The sequence below is a fragment of the Mobula hypostoma genome, chromosome 5 (genome assembly GCF_963921235.1).
Source record: "Mobula hypostoma chromosome 5, sMobHyp1.1, whole genome shotgun sequence".
Classification (NCBI taxonomy): domain Eukaryota; kingdom Metazoa; phylum Chordata; class Chondrichthyes; order Myliobatiformes; family Myliobatidae; genus Mobula; species Mobula hypostoma.
This window is the reverse complement of record NC_086101.1, coordinates 125,084,608-125,100,153: the sequence shown is the minus strand read 5'-3', so window position 1 is coordinate 125,100,153 and position 15,546 is coordinate 125,084,608. Positions and strand designations below refer to the sequence as shown.

The following is a 15,546-nucleotide window of genomic DNA, read 5'->3' as shown; positions in this document are numbered from 1 at the left end:
TATTATTCTGTCCTACTGGTTTTAAACCCCCCCCCCCACCCCCGCTTTCTTCTATTCCCAACTCTGGCCTGTTACCTCTTCTCACCTGTCTATCACTTTTCCCTGGGTCCCCTCCTTCTTTACTTTCTCCTGTAGTCCACTCTCCTCTAGCAAATCCTTCCTCTCCATCCTTTTATCTTCCTACTTTCCTATCCACTTGGCTTTACCTTCTAGCTAGTCCTTCTTCCCCTCCCCCCATCTTTTTATTCTGCCATTTTCCCCTTCCTTTTCAGTCCTGAAGAAGGGTCTCAGCCCAAAACATCAACTGTTTGTTTATTTCTGTAGATGCTGCCTGACTTGCTGAGTTCCTCCAGCATTTTGGGTGTGTTGCTTTGGATTTCCAGCATCTGCAGACTTTAAAGTTGCTGACCCTCTCCACCACTAATCCCCATAAAGTTAATAATCAGCTCCTTGCTCTTTCTGACATTGAGGGAGTGGTTGTTGTTGTGGCATTATTCGGCCAGATTTTCTATCCCTCTCCTATATGCAGATTCGTCACCACCTCTAATATGGCCAATGACAGTGGTGTTGTCAGCAAAATTAAATATTACGTTAGAGCTTTGTTTACCCTGACAGTCTTAAGTATAAAGTGAGTAGAGCAGGGTGCTAAGCACACAGCCTTGTGGTCCAAATTGACTGGTGTCTGAAAGTGAGGGAATCAAGGATCTAGTTACACAAGGAGGTATTGAAGATTATTGAATTGAGGGGATGATAGTATTGAATGCTGAGCTGTAGTCTCTCAAGAGCATCCTGATACAAGTATCTTCACTGTCCAGATGTTCCAGGATTGAGTGAAGAGCCAATGCAATGGCATCTTTTGAGATCTATTGTGCCAGTAGACAAATTAGAGTGGATCCAAGACACTTCACAGGGAGGAATTTATATGTTTCAATCCCTCAAAGCACTTCATCACAGTGGATGTAGATAAGTGCTACTGAACAATAATCATTGAGGCAGGTTACCATGTTCTTCTGAGGTACCGTTACAATTGAAGCAGGTGGATACCTCCAGACTGCTGAAGTGAGAGGTTAAAGATATTGGTGAACACTCCGGAAATACTAAATTCAATGTCATCAATGCTGCCACGGGCATGCTTTACCTCTTTATGTCTTTTAATTCACTTATTTTTGTTTGCAGTTGTGAGGTGAGGAGGAAATACAGCATCTCACTACAAAATGATGGCCTGCATAACAGTCACTGATATGGACACCAGCTCAGCTCCGCTCCAAAATGGGGACCTACATCAGAGTCCATGGGCACTAAAGCAAACTGGAACAGGGTTGAAGGTTAGCTTTTATCCTATTCCCAGCAAACCCGAGAACAACTGCTTAACCTATCCACCGGGTGAATATATTGCGGAAGAGATTTGTGTAACTGCTTCCAAAGCCTGTGGTGAGTACAGTTTTCATGTCTTCCCTGTATTGGTTTGCATTGGGTTTCTTTAATAGCAGTAACTGAACTGTTAATCTAGGATAAAGTTATTAATGTCACTTTCATTAGTGACTGATAGCAGATATTCCATGCTCCACTTCTGTAAATTCAGAACAACTTTGTTAATACCCGTACCATTTGTTACCTGGAAAGAAGAGTAATAGGGTAATACATACAGCATGGAAACAGGCCCTGCACTGCAATTTACCCATGCCCATCTAAGCAAGTGCCATTTGCCTATGTTTGGTCCCTATCACCCTCAACCTTTTCTATCCATGTACCTGTCCAACTACCTTTTAATTGTCAAGCTTCAAAGTAACTATTACCAAAAGTACATAAATATACTTTGATATACTATCTGGAGATTCATTTTCTTGCAGATATGTTTAGGGAGAAAATAAATACAATAGAAATATATGAAAAACTATACATGAACAGGAAAAAACTGACAAATAACCAATGTACAAACGTTTGTACAAAAGAAGACAAGCTATGCAAATAAAAATCATTCCAAGAAGTGTAAGGAATTCATAAAAGTGAGTCTGTAGATTGTAGAAGCAGTTCAGAGTAGTGGTGAATGAAGTTATCCTTGTCACTCAGGATCCTGACTAATGTAGTATAATAACTGTTTCTGAACCTGGTGGTATGGGATCCAAGGCTTCTGTATGTCTTGCCCGATAGCAGTAGCAAGAAGAGGGCAGGCCTGGATGATGAGGGTCTTTTGTTGACTACCATCAACTGATTAGATTAGGCATTTCACTGCACAACTTTTAATTAATCAAAGCTTGCACATTATTGTCTGTGAACAAATATGATATAACTATGCTGACCCTAGGGCAACATGAATTGTACTGTGCCTTCTGTACCAATACTCACTCAGACCACTTCTCCAATTTATAACACCGAAAGTGGTCACCTCCCATTGGCCAAATGGTTGATCCTTCTTCACCCAGCTCCTGGCACGTGAGGCTTCCTTGCGATAGTTAATCTCTGGAGTTCTCACTGATTTGCATTCAAAGCCCCTCGTTCTTATATTCCTTCCTTATCAGTTTGAATTGTGTTTCAGTCTCATTGGCTCTAGCCTATGTGACGAATGAGCGTTGGCTTCCCATTGGAACCGGTTGAAGCATCATTTGATTACACTTCTCACAAGTGACAACTCATAATTACTGTCTCTTTGTTCTGAATCAGAGCAGATCAGCAGTTCATGTTACTCAGGCCAGGCACAGATTCCCCTGTTCATAAACCTGCATGTTCTATCTTACCAAAGAATGCCTCACAAGTAACTTGTTATTCAGAAATTATCTCTAGTTCAGGAGCATCAATGATTTGGATTATGGAATAGATGGCTTTGTGGCTAAGTTTACTGATGATATGAAGATAGGTGGAGGGGCCAGTAGTGCTGAGGAAACAGAGAGTCTGCAGAGAGACTTGGGATAGATTGGAAGAATGGGCAAAGAAGTGGCAAATGAAATACAATGTTGGAAAGTGTATGGTTATGCACTTTGGCAGAAGAAATAAACGGGCAGACTATTATTTAAATGGGGAGAGAATTCAAAGTTCTGAGATGCAACGGGACTTGGGAATCCTCGTACAGGATACGCTTAAGGTTAACCTCCAGGTTGAGTCGGTGGCGAAGAAGGCGAATGCAATATTGGCATTCATTTCTAGAGGAATAGAGTATAGGAGCAGGGATGTGATGTTGAGGCTCTATAAGGCGCTGGTGAGACCTCACTTGGAGTACTGTGGGCAGTTTTGGTCTCCTTATTTAAGAAAGGATGTGCTGACGTTGGAGAGGGTACAGAGAAGATTCACTAGAATGATTCCGGGAATGAGAGGGTTAACATATGAGAAACGTTTGTCCGCTCTTGGACTGTATTCCTTGGAGTTTAGAAGAATGGGAGAGACCTCATAGAAACATTTCGAATGTTGAAAGGCATGGACAGAGTGGATGTGGCAAAGTTGTTTCCCATGATGGGGGAGTCTAGTACGAGAGGGCATGACTTCAGGATTGAAGGGCGCCGATTCAGAACAGAGATGCGAAGAAATTTTTTTTAGCCAGAGGGTGGTGAATCTATGGAATTTGTTGCCACGGGCGGCAGTGGAGGCCAAGTCATTGGGTGTATTTAAGTCAGAGATTGATAAGTATCTGAGTAGCCAGGGCATCAAAGGTTATGGTGAGAAGGCGGGTGAGTGGGACTAAATGAGAGAATGGATCAGCTCATGATAAAATGGTGGAGCAGACTCGATGGGCCGAATGGCCGATTTCTGCTCCTTTGTCTTATGGTCTTATGATCATTGTGTCGACTTTAAAGCATTTGTATCTGTCTGAGTCTCATCACACAACAAAGGGCTAGTAATAGTTGGCACTACAATGGCTGCGGTATCAGTTATCATCGACTTTGCCGTGGGGTAAAATGTATACAGCAATCTCAAGGCTCCATTGCACCTGGGATTGAGTTGTCTGGGGCACATGCTAACCAATGAACTCATTTCTGATTTTTGTTCACACCAACAGTTGGGTGTATTTAAGGAAGGAATTGATAGGTTCTTGATTGGACACGGCATCAAAGGTTATGTGGAGAAGGCCAGAGAAGGGGTTGAGGAGGGGAAAAAAGAATCAGCCATGATTGAATGGCAGAGCAAACTCAATGGGCCAAATGGCCTAATTCTGCTCCTATATCTTATGGTCTCATGGTCTTTTACTAAAGAATACCTCACAAATAACTTCTTATTTAGAAATTATCTTCAGTTCAGCACATTATCAAGAGCAGCATTGTGTCCACTTTGTGTTCTTCCTCCCCTTGTGTTTCTTCTTCCCCTCTCCCCACCTTCTAACTCTGACTCCTCATCTTCTTTCCTCTGGTCCTGATGAACCGTCTCAGCCCAAAGTGTCAAGTATACTCTTTTTCATAGATATTGCCTGGCCTGTTGAGTTCCTCTAGCTTTTTGTGTGTGTTCCCTGGATTTCCAGCAACTGCAGATTTTCTCTTGTTTGTGTCCACTTTAAAGCACTTCTATACAGCTACTCTAGTGCAAACAGTTCCCAAGACAGCTCACAAAATGGAGGTTACAGAGCAGCTTCACCAAATTGTATTCCTTCAACCATATGACAAGAACAAAGACAATTGGTTTGTCTAATTCTGTTGTCCTTGACTCATTCAAGTTGAGTATATTTAAAGCAGAGGTTACTCCATGACTCTAACGGAATTCAATTCCAGATGAAGCTTAACCAGTTTTATAAATATGCAACATAACTTCCTGTCTTTTGAATTAAATGCCTTGACTAATAAAGGCAAGCATGCCCTATACCTTCATAACCTCCCTATCAACCTGTGTAGCCACTTTCCTGGAGCAATGGACTTGGACTTGTCTGCTTATCCACACTACTGAGGGTCCTGCCATTAGTTATAGTGCACATTTACATTTGAATTCTCAAAATATATTAAAGAAGAGCTTTATTATTGTGTTCGGTTCTGGTCACCTCATTACAGGAAGGATGTGGATACTATAGAGAGAGTGCAGAGGAGATTTACAAGGATGTTGCCTGGAGTGGAGAGTGTGAATAGGTTGCATGAACTTGGCCTTTCCTCCTTGTAGATATGGAAGGTGAGAGGAGACCTGATAGAAGTTAATAAGATGATGAGAGGCAGAGGCTTTTTCCCAGGGCTGAAATGGCTAACACGAAAAGGCATAGTTTTAAGGTCCTTGGAAGTAGGTACAAAGGGGATGTTGGAGGTGAGCTTTTCACACAGAGATTGGTGGGTGTGTGGAATGCACCACAGGTGAAAGTAGTAGAGGCTGATACAATAGGGTCTTTTAAGAGACTCTTAGATAGGTACATGGAGCTTAGAAAAATAGAGGGCTATGCAGTAGGGAAATTCTTGGCAACTTCTAGAGTAGGTTAGGATTAGGGTTAGCACAACATTGTGGGCTGAAGGGCCTGCAATGTGCTATAGATTGCTACGCTTCTATGTTTCGATGCTTTCTTCCATATTTTAAATCCTTCTCGGCCAACATTTTAATAATAGATGCCTCTTTTGCATAACAGCATAATAGATCATAGCATTCCTCTTGTGGCAGCATTCCAAATAAATGAACTCAATGGTGTGAGGGCTTTGCCTGTGATGGACTGGGCTGCATCCACCACTTCCTATATCTTTTTCCATTCTGGGCATTGGTTTTTCCACACCAGGCCATGATGCAACCAGTTAGAATACTTTCCACTTGCATCTATAGAAGTTTGTCTAATTTTTCGGAGACATGCCAAATCTTTGCAAACTTCTAAAAAAGCAGAGGTGGTATTGTGCCTTCTTTGTGATGAATATTGGCTCATGAACTTCCGGTTTCTTCCTCCAACAGTCGATAATGAGTTCTATGGTTTTGGTGGCAATAAATGGGAGGTTGTTGTGGCACTACCTGCTTCAAGCAGACATCACTTATACCAGTGCCTAAAGATGTGGTAACCTGTCTCAATAACTATTGTCTAGTAGCATCTACATCCACTATGATGAAGTGTTTTGAAAGGTTGGGTGGTGAAATACATAAACTGCTGCCTGAGAAGTGACTTGAATCTGCATCAATTTGCCTAATGGAGCACCAGGTCCACAGCAAATGCCACTTCATTAGCTCTTTGCTCAATCCTAGTAAATCTGGGCAGCACAGGTGTGTCTATCAGGATGCTCTTTATTAACTACAGCTGAGTATTCAATACTATCATCCCCTCAAAAATAATGAATATGATTCAAGACCTTGGCCTCAATACCTTCTTGTGCAGCTGGATCCTCTAATTCCTCACTTGCAGACCTCAGTCAGTTCAGATTGGCAACAGCATCTCCTCAACAATCTCCATCAGCATAGGTGCACCACAAGGGTGTGTGCTAGCCCCCTGCTCTGCTCACTTTACACCTATAACTGTGTGGCTAAGCACAGCTCCAATGCCGTATTCAAGTTTGATGATGACACTACTGTTGTAGGCTGAATAAAAGGTGGTGACTAGTCCGCATATAAGAGTGAGGTTGAAAATTTGGCTGAATGGTGCTATAACAACAACCCCTTATTCAATGCCAGAAAGACCAAGGAACTGATCATTGACTTCAGGAGGAGGAAACTGGAACTCCATAAGACATTCCTCATTGGAGAATCAGAGGTGGAAAGGGGTCAGCAACTTTAAATTCCTCAAAGCACAGCAGCACCTCTACTTCCTTAAGAGTTTATGAAGATTCACTGTGATATCTAGAACTTTGACAGACATCTATAGATACTTTGTGGAGAATGTATTGACTGGCTGCATCGCAGCCTGGTATGGAAACACCAAAGCCCTTAAACAGAAATTTCTACAAGTGGTATTGAATACAGCCCAGTACATCTTTGGTAAAGTTCTCCCCACCATTGAACATTTCGACAGGAAGTGTTGTCACAAGAAAGCAGCATCCATCATCAGCAATCCCCACCACACAGTCATGCTATCTTATCACTACTGCCATCAGGAAGCAGATCCTGGAGACTCAGAACTCATCATCATCAGATTCAGAAACAGCTATTACCCCTTAATAATTAGGCTGTTGAAGCAATGGGGATAATTGCCCCATCATTGAAATATTCCCACAATCTCTGGACTCACTGTCAAGGACTCTTCATCTCATGTTCTTGGTATTTATTGCTTGCTTATTTATTTGGTTAGCTCTCTCCCCTCCCTCTCCCCATCTCCCTCTTTCCCCCCTCCACTTCCCTCCCTCCCTTCAAATTCATGGAGTCTTGCATTGATTCTATTATGGTTATTATTCTATTATAAATTCATTGTGCATGCCACAAGAAAATGAAGCTCAGGGTTTCTATATAGTGATATATTTTGTATGTACTTTGAACTACTCAAACAGATTTTTTAGTCTCCCTCCAACAGTTGCAGGAAAAAGTTTGGGCACCCTTTGCAATTACCCATTTTTCTGCATTAATTACTCATAAAATATGGTCTGGTCGTCATCTAAGTCACAATAATAGACAAACACAATCTGCCTAAACTAATAACACACAAGCAATTGTACTTTTCATGTCTTTATTGAACACATTGTTTAAGCATTTACGGTCCAGTCTGGAAAAAGTATGTGAACCTCTGGGATAATGCCTTCTTCAAAAACTATTTGGAGTCATGTCTGTTTATGTGCACCATGCAATGATCAAAACAACTTTCAGAGGACCTTAGAAGAGTAATTGTAGAGGTGCATGAGGCTGAAAAAGGCTACAAAAGTATTTCTAAAGACCTGAGTGTTCATCATTTCACTTCACAGTAAGAGAAATTGCCTACAAATGGAGGAAATTCAGTATTTTTGCTACTCTCCCTTGGAGTGGGCTTCCTGCAAAGATCACACCAAGAGCACAATGTGCAATGCTGAACGAAATGAAAAAGAACCCAAGGAAAAAGACCTGCAGAAATCTCTGGAACTTGCTGAAGTCTCTGTTCATGTGTCTGCTATAAGAAGAACACTGAACAAGAATGGTGTTCATGGAAGGACACCATGGAGGAAACCACTGCTCTCCAAAAAACAGCATCGCTGTATGTCTCAAGTTTGCAAAGCACCACCTGGATGTTCCACAACGCTTCTGGGACAATGTTCTGTGGACAGATTAGATAAAAGTTGAACTTTTTGGCAGAAATGCACACTGCTACGTTTGGAGGAAAAAAGACACTGTGCACCAACACAATACCAAACCCTCATCCCAGCTGTGAAGTATGTTGGAAAGAGCATCATGGTTTGGAGCTGTTTTGCTGCCTCAGTACCTGGCCAGCTTGCAATCATCAAGGGAACAATTAGTTCAAAAATGTATCAAGAAATTTTACAGGAGAATGTCATGGTAGCAGTCCATCATCTAAAGCTTAATAGAAGCTGGATGATGCAACAAGACAATGATCCAAAACACAAAGGTAAATCAGCAACAGAATGGTTTAAAAAGAAGGAAATTCATGTTTTGAAATGGCCAAGTCAGAATCCAGACCTTCACCCAATTGTGATGCCGTGGCATGATCTGAAGAGGGCTAATGCAAGGTATCCCAGAAATATTGATGAACTAAATAGTTTTGTATGGAGGATTGGTCTAAAATTCCACCGGACCATGTGCAAGTCTGATCAGCAGCTACAGAAAATGTTTGGTGGAGGTTATTGCTGCTGAAGGAGGTCTGCCAGTTATTAAATACAAGGGTTCACATACTTTTTCCACACTGGAGTGTGAATGATTAAACAATGCATTCAATAAAGATGTGAAAAGTACAATTGTTTGTGTGCTATTAGTTTAGGAAGATTGTATTGTCTATTACTATCATGACATAGATGAAGAGTAATTAATGCAGAAAACCAGGTAATTGTAAAAGGTTCACAAACTTTTTCTTGCAACTGTATATGCTGATTCATCACCATCTTTGATTCAGCCAACACAGTGATGTCATCAGCAAACTTAAATACAGCATTACCTTAAATGTCATGATTGTACATGCTTCAACCACTTTGTTTGACAGTTCAGTCCATATATGGTAGCATAGCAGTTAGCATGACGCTATTACAGCTTGGGGCATCAGGGTTTAATTCTTGTTTCCACTGTAAAGAGCCTTTGTAGGTCTTCCCCCTAGAATGTATGGGTTTTCCCTGGGTGCTCCAGTTTCCCCTCATAGTCCAAAGTTGAACCAGGTAGGTTTACTTGGTCACTGTAAATCGTCCTGTCATTAGGTTAGGATTAAATCAGGGTTCAGGGGTGGTACAGCTTGAAGGACCAGGAGGGCCAATTCCATGCTGTATCTCTAAACATAAATAAATAAATACACACCACCTTCTGCAACAAGAAGTTACACCTCAGATCCCTTGTAAATCTTTCCTTTCTCAGCTTAACTCCGTGCCCTCTAACTTTTTACTTCCTTTCCCTGGGGGAAAACTACGCATTCACCTCTATGCCCCTCATGAATGTATAGCCTCTTTTAAGGTCTCCCCTCATTCTCCTATGCTGCCTAGTCCCATCCTATCCAACCTCTTCCTCTAATTCATCTTCTAATTCAGCTTAATGTCATCCATCCTATAAGAGATAGCGAATAACCAAAACTGTAGATAGTACTCCAGGTGTGGCCTCACCAATGTCTTGTACATCTGCAACTGCAGCTCTTCCCACACAATAATGGTTAGCACACATCATTTACAGGGCGAGTATGAGTGGATAGTATCAGTAGGTTTAAATCTGTTACTATGATTACACAGCTTTGTCACTGTGTAATATTGCAATACAAGTCAGAATCAGGATCAGGTTTAGTATTACTGGCATGCTATGAAATTTATTGTTTTGCAGCAGCAGTACGTTGCAACGCATAATAATATAAAATACAATAATTGTCTTGCAGCTGCAGTATAGTCTGTCACTATAACCACTGGCCTAGGAGTTGAGCTGAGGAGGGGAAAACAGGGATCAGCCATGATTGAATGGGCCAAATGGCCTAACTCTTATGGTCTTCTGGCACAGTATTGGTGATTGCAAGCCTGTCATGGAATAAGAGTGGTGCACAGTACTAGTGGCCATGAGTCATGTCACTGCATAATACTGGAGTAGAGTACTGTTGGATATATGACTAACTGTATAACTATTCAATGTGGCGTACCGGTGTGTCACTATAACATACATCTGTGTACCTGTATAGTGACAGGTACAGTTCTAGTGGACATAGGTTTGTCAGCACTGGTGCATAGTGCTAGTGGGGGCATGTCTGTTGCTGTATAATTCCAGTGTACCGTACAGGCGGGTCCATTCCTGTACACCAGTGTACAATACAGGTCACTAAGTATGTATGAATAGAGCACGAGGATGCAGCATTAATGGCTCAGGTTTGACAGTGTGTATAACATTGTATATATCTCTAAGGAAGCCCATACTGTAGCTGTCATTTTATCACCTGGGGTATGGTACTGATGGGGATAAATCTGTCATTGTACAGTATGGGTAAACAGCGTAGGAGAGTATTTGTTGTATGTTTCAGTGTATTTTTCCATGGCATGAAAAGGGTTGAGAACCCCTGCTATAAAGCTCAAGTAAGCAAACGCAAATTGTCACTGTAGGCCGAGGCTGTACTGTCCCCACTGTTGCCATGAATGGGCTTGACTTGGCCTCATTGTCCTGTCATGTTCTGTTCAGCTGGACCTTGACCTAATCGTCTGCCCTTCGGAGAAAAGTTTCTGCAGGGACACCTTCTGGTTGTTACTGCGCTCTCGTCTTGTTATTTCTGAAGGGGAGGAGGTACAGGTGCTGGAAAACCTTGTTTGTCACGTTTTATTATTTCATACACTTGTGTAAGATCCTTTGATTTGCCATCCCTGCACCATCCTCCTTCCCAGAACTTACTCTTACCAGAGACAGGATTCTGAGGGATTCCTGGGCAGAGATGCTGCAAAGTTCAGAGGTTCAGAAGGTGAGTGGGAAAGCATCCAGCTTCCTGACTTGGAAATTTTGCCCTTTGAGTAACTGTGAATGGTTAACTCTGATATATTTAAAAAAAAATTACTTTTAAATGTGCCTTCTGAATGGCCTGGGTTGTGGTTTTAGGGTTGATCTGGTTTTAGGTTTCAGCATTTAAGTTTAGAAGAATAACTGGAAAAGGGACTGTCAGTGAAACCTACCAAATATTGAAAGGCCTAAATAGAGTGGACATGGTGAGAATGTTTCCAATTGTGGCAGAGTCTAGAACTAGAGGGCACAGCCACAGAATAAAAGGACATCCCTTTAGAACTGATGTGGTGAGGAATTTTTGTAGCCAGAAGGTGGTGAATCTGTGGAATTCATTGTCACGGACGTCCGTGGAGGCCAGGTCATTTAGGGATATTCCAGCATCTACAGATTTCCTCATGTTAGGGGTATTTAAAGTGGGTTGACAGGTTCTTGATTAGTAAGGATGTCAAAGGTTACGGGGGTTGGGAGGAGAATAGGGTTAAGAGGAAAATAAAGTGACTTGTAAAAGTATTCAGCCCCCAACCCATTGTTCCCATAAATGAGTATTACAACCTGGGACTTTGATCAATTTAATTGAGACTTTTTTAAAAATTTGTGAATTACATGCTCCTTTTTTTCACAGCAGAGCCCAAAAAAAACGGGGAAAATTGTAAAGCATGAAAAACTAAAAACTCAAAAACTAAAATGTCGGCAATTCAAAGGTACTCATCCCCTTTTGCTCAGTACTTAGCTGAACCACCTCTTGCAGCTGTTACAGCCAGTACTCTTTTTTGGATAAGTCTATATTAGCTTTGCACAACATGTTGGAGTAAGATTTGCCCAATCCTCTTTGCAAAATTGCTCAAGCTGTGCCAGATTAATTTGCGGAGCGGTGGTGGACTGAGGTCTTGCCAGAGATGTTCAGTTGGGTTGAGGTCAGGACTCTGACTGGGCCACTCAAGGACATCTATTTTCTTCATTTGAACCTGCTGCATGGTTGCTCTGGCAGTGTGCTTTGGGTCATTGTCCTGCTGAAAGACGAACTTCCTCCCCATTTTAAGCTTTCTGGCAAAGGATAGCGATTTTTATCCAGGATCTCTCTGTATTTAGCAGCCTTCATCTTTCCATCAATCCTGACAAGATTTCTAGTCCCTGTTGCTGAAAAGCATTCCCCTAGCGTGCTGCTACCTCCACCATACTTTAGGGATGATGTTGCCAGGCTGATGCATAATATTAGATTGACATCAAACATGCCACTAAAAAAAATAGAATATTCTTATCCATAAAGACTTTGTAAAGCTTAGATGATACTGTAAAGATGTGGAATAAGGACTTAAAGTCAGATGAGACTAAAGTGGAACTTTTAGGCCTCAACACTAAATGGTTATCTAATACAGACATCTGAACCTAGATCAAAATTCTATCAAAGTACAATTAAGAATTTTACCGGTTGAGTAGAGCAAATAAATATCTCAATAATGTACAAACAATGCCTCCCTCCTTAAAGACAATGATGTTGACATTCTTTGACTCCCTAGAATTTCCTCTTTATTTTATTTCTGCAGTGTGAGATTGAAGAGCTTTACCTGAAGAACCTCACTGTCAGTTTATTTTATCGATTTAGACACAAAAGATTATCAGGTCCTTCCAGCCCAATGAACCCACTTTGCCCAGTTACTCTCATGTGACCAATTAACCAGCTAACCCATACATCTTTGGAATATGAAACTTCTTTACCACAAACCTTGAAAAAGCAATGGGTTTATCATCTGGTTCTGCAGCTTTGCTTACATATCTTCTTTAGAGGTAGCAGGGTTAGCAAGAGTTTCTCTCTCATGGGACAGAATGAGAAGCAGGTTCAGTAGTAACATCAGACACTGTTGACTCAAGATTCCTCCCTGCTGGAATACAGAATTCATAGAGAATTTTTCAATCCTGGACCTCTTAATTAAGGTTCAAAGTTTCCAAAATATCCTTCACTGACTTCCAACACCCTCATGGAAGTACAATGAAAGAATGTGCAAGATTTCTTTGGGGACCTTATCAGTCTGTCATTAGACATGGAGAAGACCAGGTGTACTGCCAGCCCACATGAAATTCTGTAAGTAAATTATGCAATTTATCAACACAAACAGACTTGGAGATGCTTGCACACTTCCCTGATCTTGGTAGCCCCCCTTCTCTAGTACTGAATATTTTTGGTGAAATACAGTGGACAAATTTGGGAGGCAGGGTGGAGCGGTGTCTCTACCAAAGTAGGTGTAATACACTTCTTTCCTCTGCTAACCTGCAGGTCACCCCTGGGAAGATGTAATACCTGCTTAGCCCCTTGATCAGGGCCATATGAAGCCATGGGAGCAGGTGGTGGATGGCCATCATATGAGCAGCTGGTGCATGTCACAAGTGCTGTATATGTATCACTGACGCTAGGCAGACAATCTCTGAAGAGTTTTGGTAATGGCTGGGGTCACCCGTCTCATAAAGCCATTGCCCAGAAGAAGGCAATGACAAACCACTTCTGTAGAAAAATTTGCCAAGAACAATCATGCTCATAAATAAACTATGAATGCCCATGTCATATGACAAGGCACATAATGGTGATGAAAAAAATACCCCTTTTGATAATTGCTTTTTCAGGCCATCACTGACAAAGTCCTTACTTTCTTTCTTTTTTTCTAAATAATCCTTTTATTGATTTTGAGAAAACATATATACAGACAAGGGGAGAATTATCTCAAATATATATCAGCAACAATATAAACAAAAGATAGAATAGATATTGTCATAATCATACATAGTAATAAGCAAATATGTAACATATAATAAAAAAGAACAGCTAATTCTCCTCTTATCAATTCATAAGAGAGGGAAAAAACTTTAAATTTAAAATAAAGAAAAAAAAAACCCACTACACTGAAAAAAAGGAAAAAGAAAGGGACTGGGCAGTCCATTCAGAGGATACAACCAAGAGAAAAGGAAAGACTTTCTGATCAAATCTAATAAAACTTTGAAAAAATTAAATAATTGGAAGAATAACAAATCAAATCAAATGAAAATATAAAATAAAAGGTCACCATATTTGCTGAAATTTAAAGGATGTATCAAATGTCCAACTTCTTATTTTCTCTAAACTTAAACAGGACATAATGGAGGAAAACCAAAACATGACAGAAGGGACAAAGTCCTAAAGAAACATGTAAAGATACAAGTCTCTGTTAGCATACCCATTATTCTTTATGGATGTGAAATTTGGGTGACTTAAATTGCCTTATTATTGTCACATGTACCAAGGTACAATGACAAACGTTGCTTTGCACACCATCTATACGGATCATTTCATCATATCAATACATTGAGGTAATTTAAAGAAAAACAATAACAGAATGAAGAATAAAGTGTTACAGTTACACAGAAAGTACTATAAGGTGTAAGGCCATTAAAAGTCAAGTGCTCACCTTCTTGTATTAGGCACTCATTCAATAGTCTTATAACAATGGGATAAAAGCTATCCTTGAGCCTGGCTTTTGAATCTCTTGCAGAATAGGAGTGGGAAGAGTGTATTCTGCATTCTGTTATTGTTAGGTTACTAGGATACAGATTACTATTTGCCCTATGGTCAATCATTCATATTTGCCTGCTCATATCATGGATCATCAGTGTTTAGACTAAAAATCAGTCTTTAATCTGCCTGACACCCAGCAGCTCTCCTCTACTGTAAAGATAAAGCCTCACTCAGGTTGAAGGAACAACACCTTATATTCCATCTGGGTAGCCTCCAGCCTGATGGCATGAACATTGACTTCTCAAACTTCTGCTAATGCCGCACCTCCCGCTCATACCCCATCCGTTATTTATTTATCTACACATTCTTTTTCTCTCTCTCCTTTTTCTCCCTCTGTCCCTCTGACTATACCCCTTGCCCATCCTCTGGGTTCCCCCCTCCCCCTTTTGTTTCTCCCTGGGCCTCCTGTCCCATGATGCTCTCATATCCCTTTTGCCAATCACCTGTCCAGCTCTTGGCTTCATCCCTCCCCCTCCTGTCTTCTCCTATCATTTCGGATCTCCCCCTCCCCCTCCCACTTTTAAATCTCTTACTAGCAGTTCTTTCAGTTAGTCCTGACAAAGGGTCTCGGCCCGAAACGTCGACTATACCTCTTCCTAGAGATGCTGCCTGGCCTGCTGCGTTCACCAGCAACTTTGATGTGTGTTGCTTGAATTTCCAGCAGAATTCCTCGTATTTGAGCTCTCTGTGATGGTCTGACCAAGCAACTCTTTAGAATATGCCTCCACCCTCATCTCCCTCCCCCAAATGCTTCCCATCTATTTTCAAAGAAAGGTTTCTCCCCTTGTAGGTTGTGCAGCTTCTGCCTTAAGGTTAATGCTCATGTTTTGAGGGGTCTATGTAATATGTTTCATTATCTCATGAGTGGGAGTACTTTTTTCATCCCATTCTCTTTTTTGGGTAAGCTCTCTAAATGTCATGGTTCCGATCTGAATTTTTACATATTTACTGCATCAGAACAGAAGCAGTAACTGAAGTGACTAGCTTAGAAGTGGATTGAGTCAAAATCTCTGCCCCTTGCCCACTTTCGCACATTGGATTTGCTATACACTGAGGTCCTT

The 15,546-nt window shown here is 41.1% G+C and overlaps 1 protein-coding gene across 4 annotated transcripts in view; it reads left to right on the top strand.

Annotated features, from left to right (window-relative positions):
* LOC134346986 (tyrosine-protein kinase JAK2-like) overlaps positions 1-15,546 on the top strand; it is a 280,271-nt gene that overhangs the window by 150,653 nt on the left and 114,072 nt on the right. For all 4 annotated transcript variants that reach the window (XM_063048925.1, XM_063048926.1, XM_063048927.1 and 1 more), the window contains exon 2: positions 1,177-1,431. In XM_063048925.1, coding sequence (XP_062904995.1) covers positions 1,215-1,431 — 217 coding nt within the window. In that variant the 5' untranslated portion in view covers positions 1,177-1,214. The remainder of the gene's footprint in view (positions 1-1,176; positions 1,432-15,546) is intronic.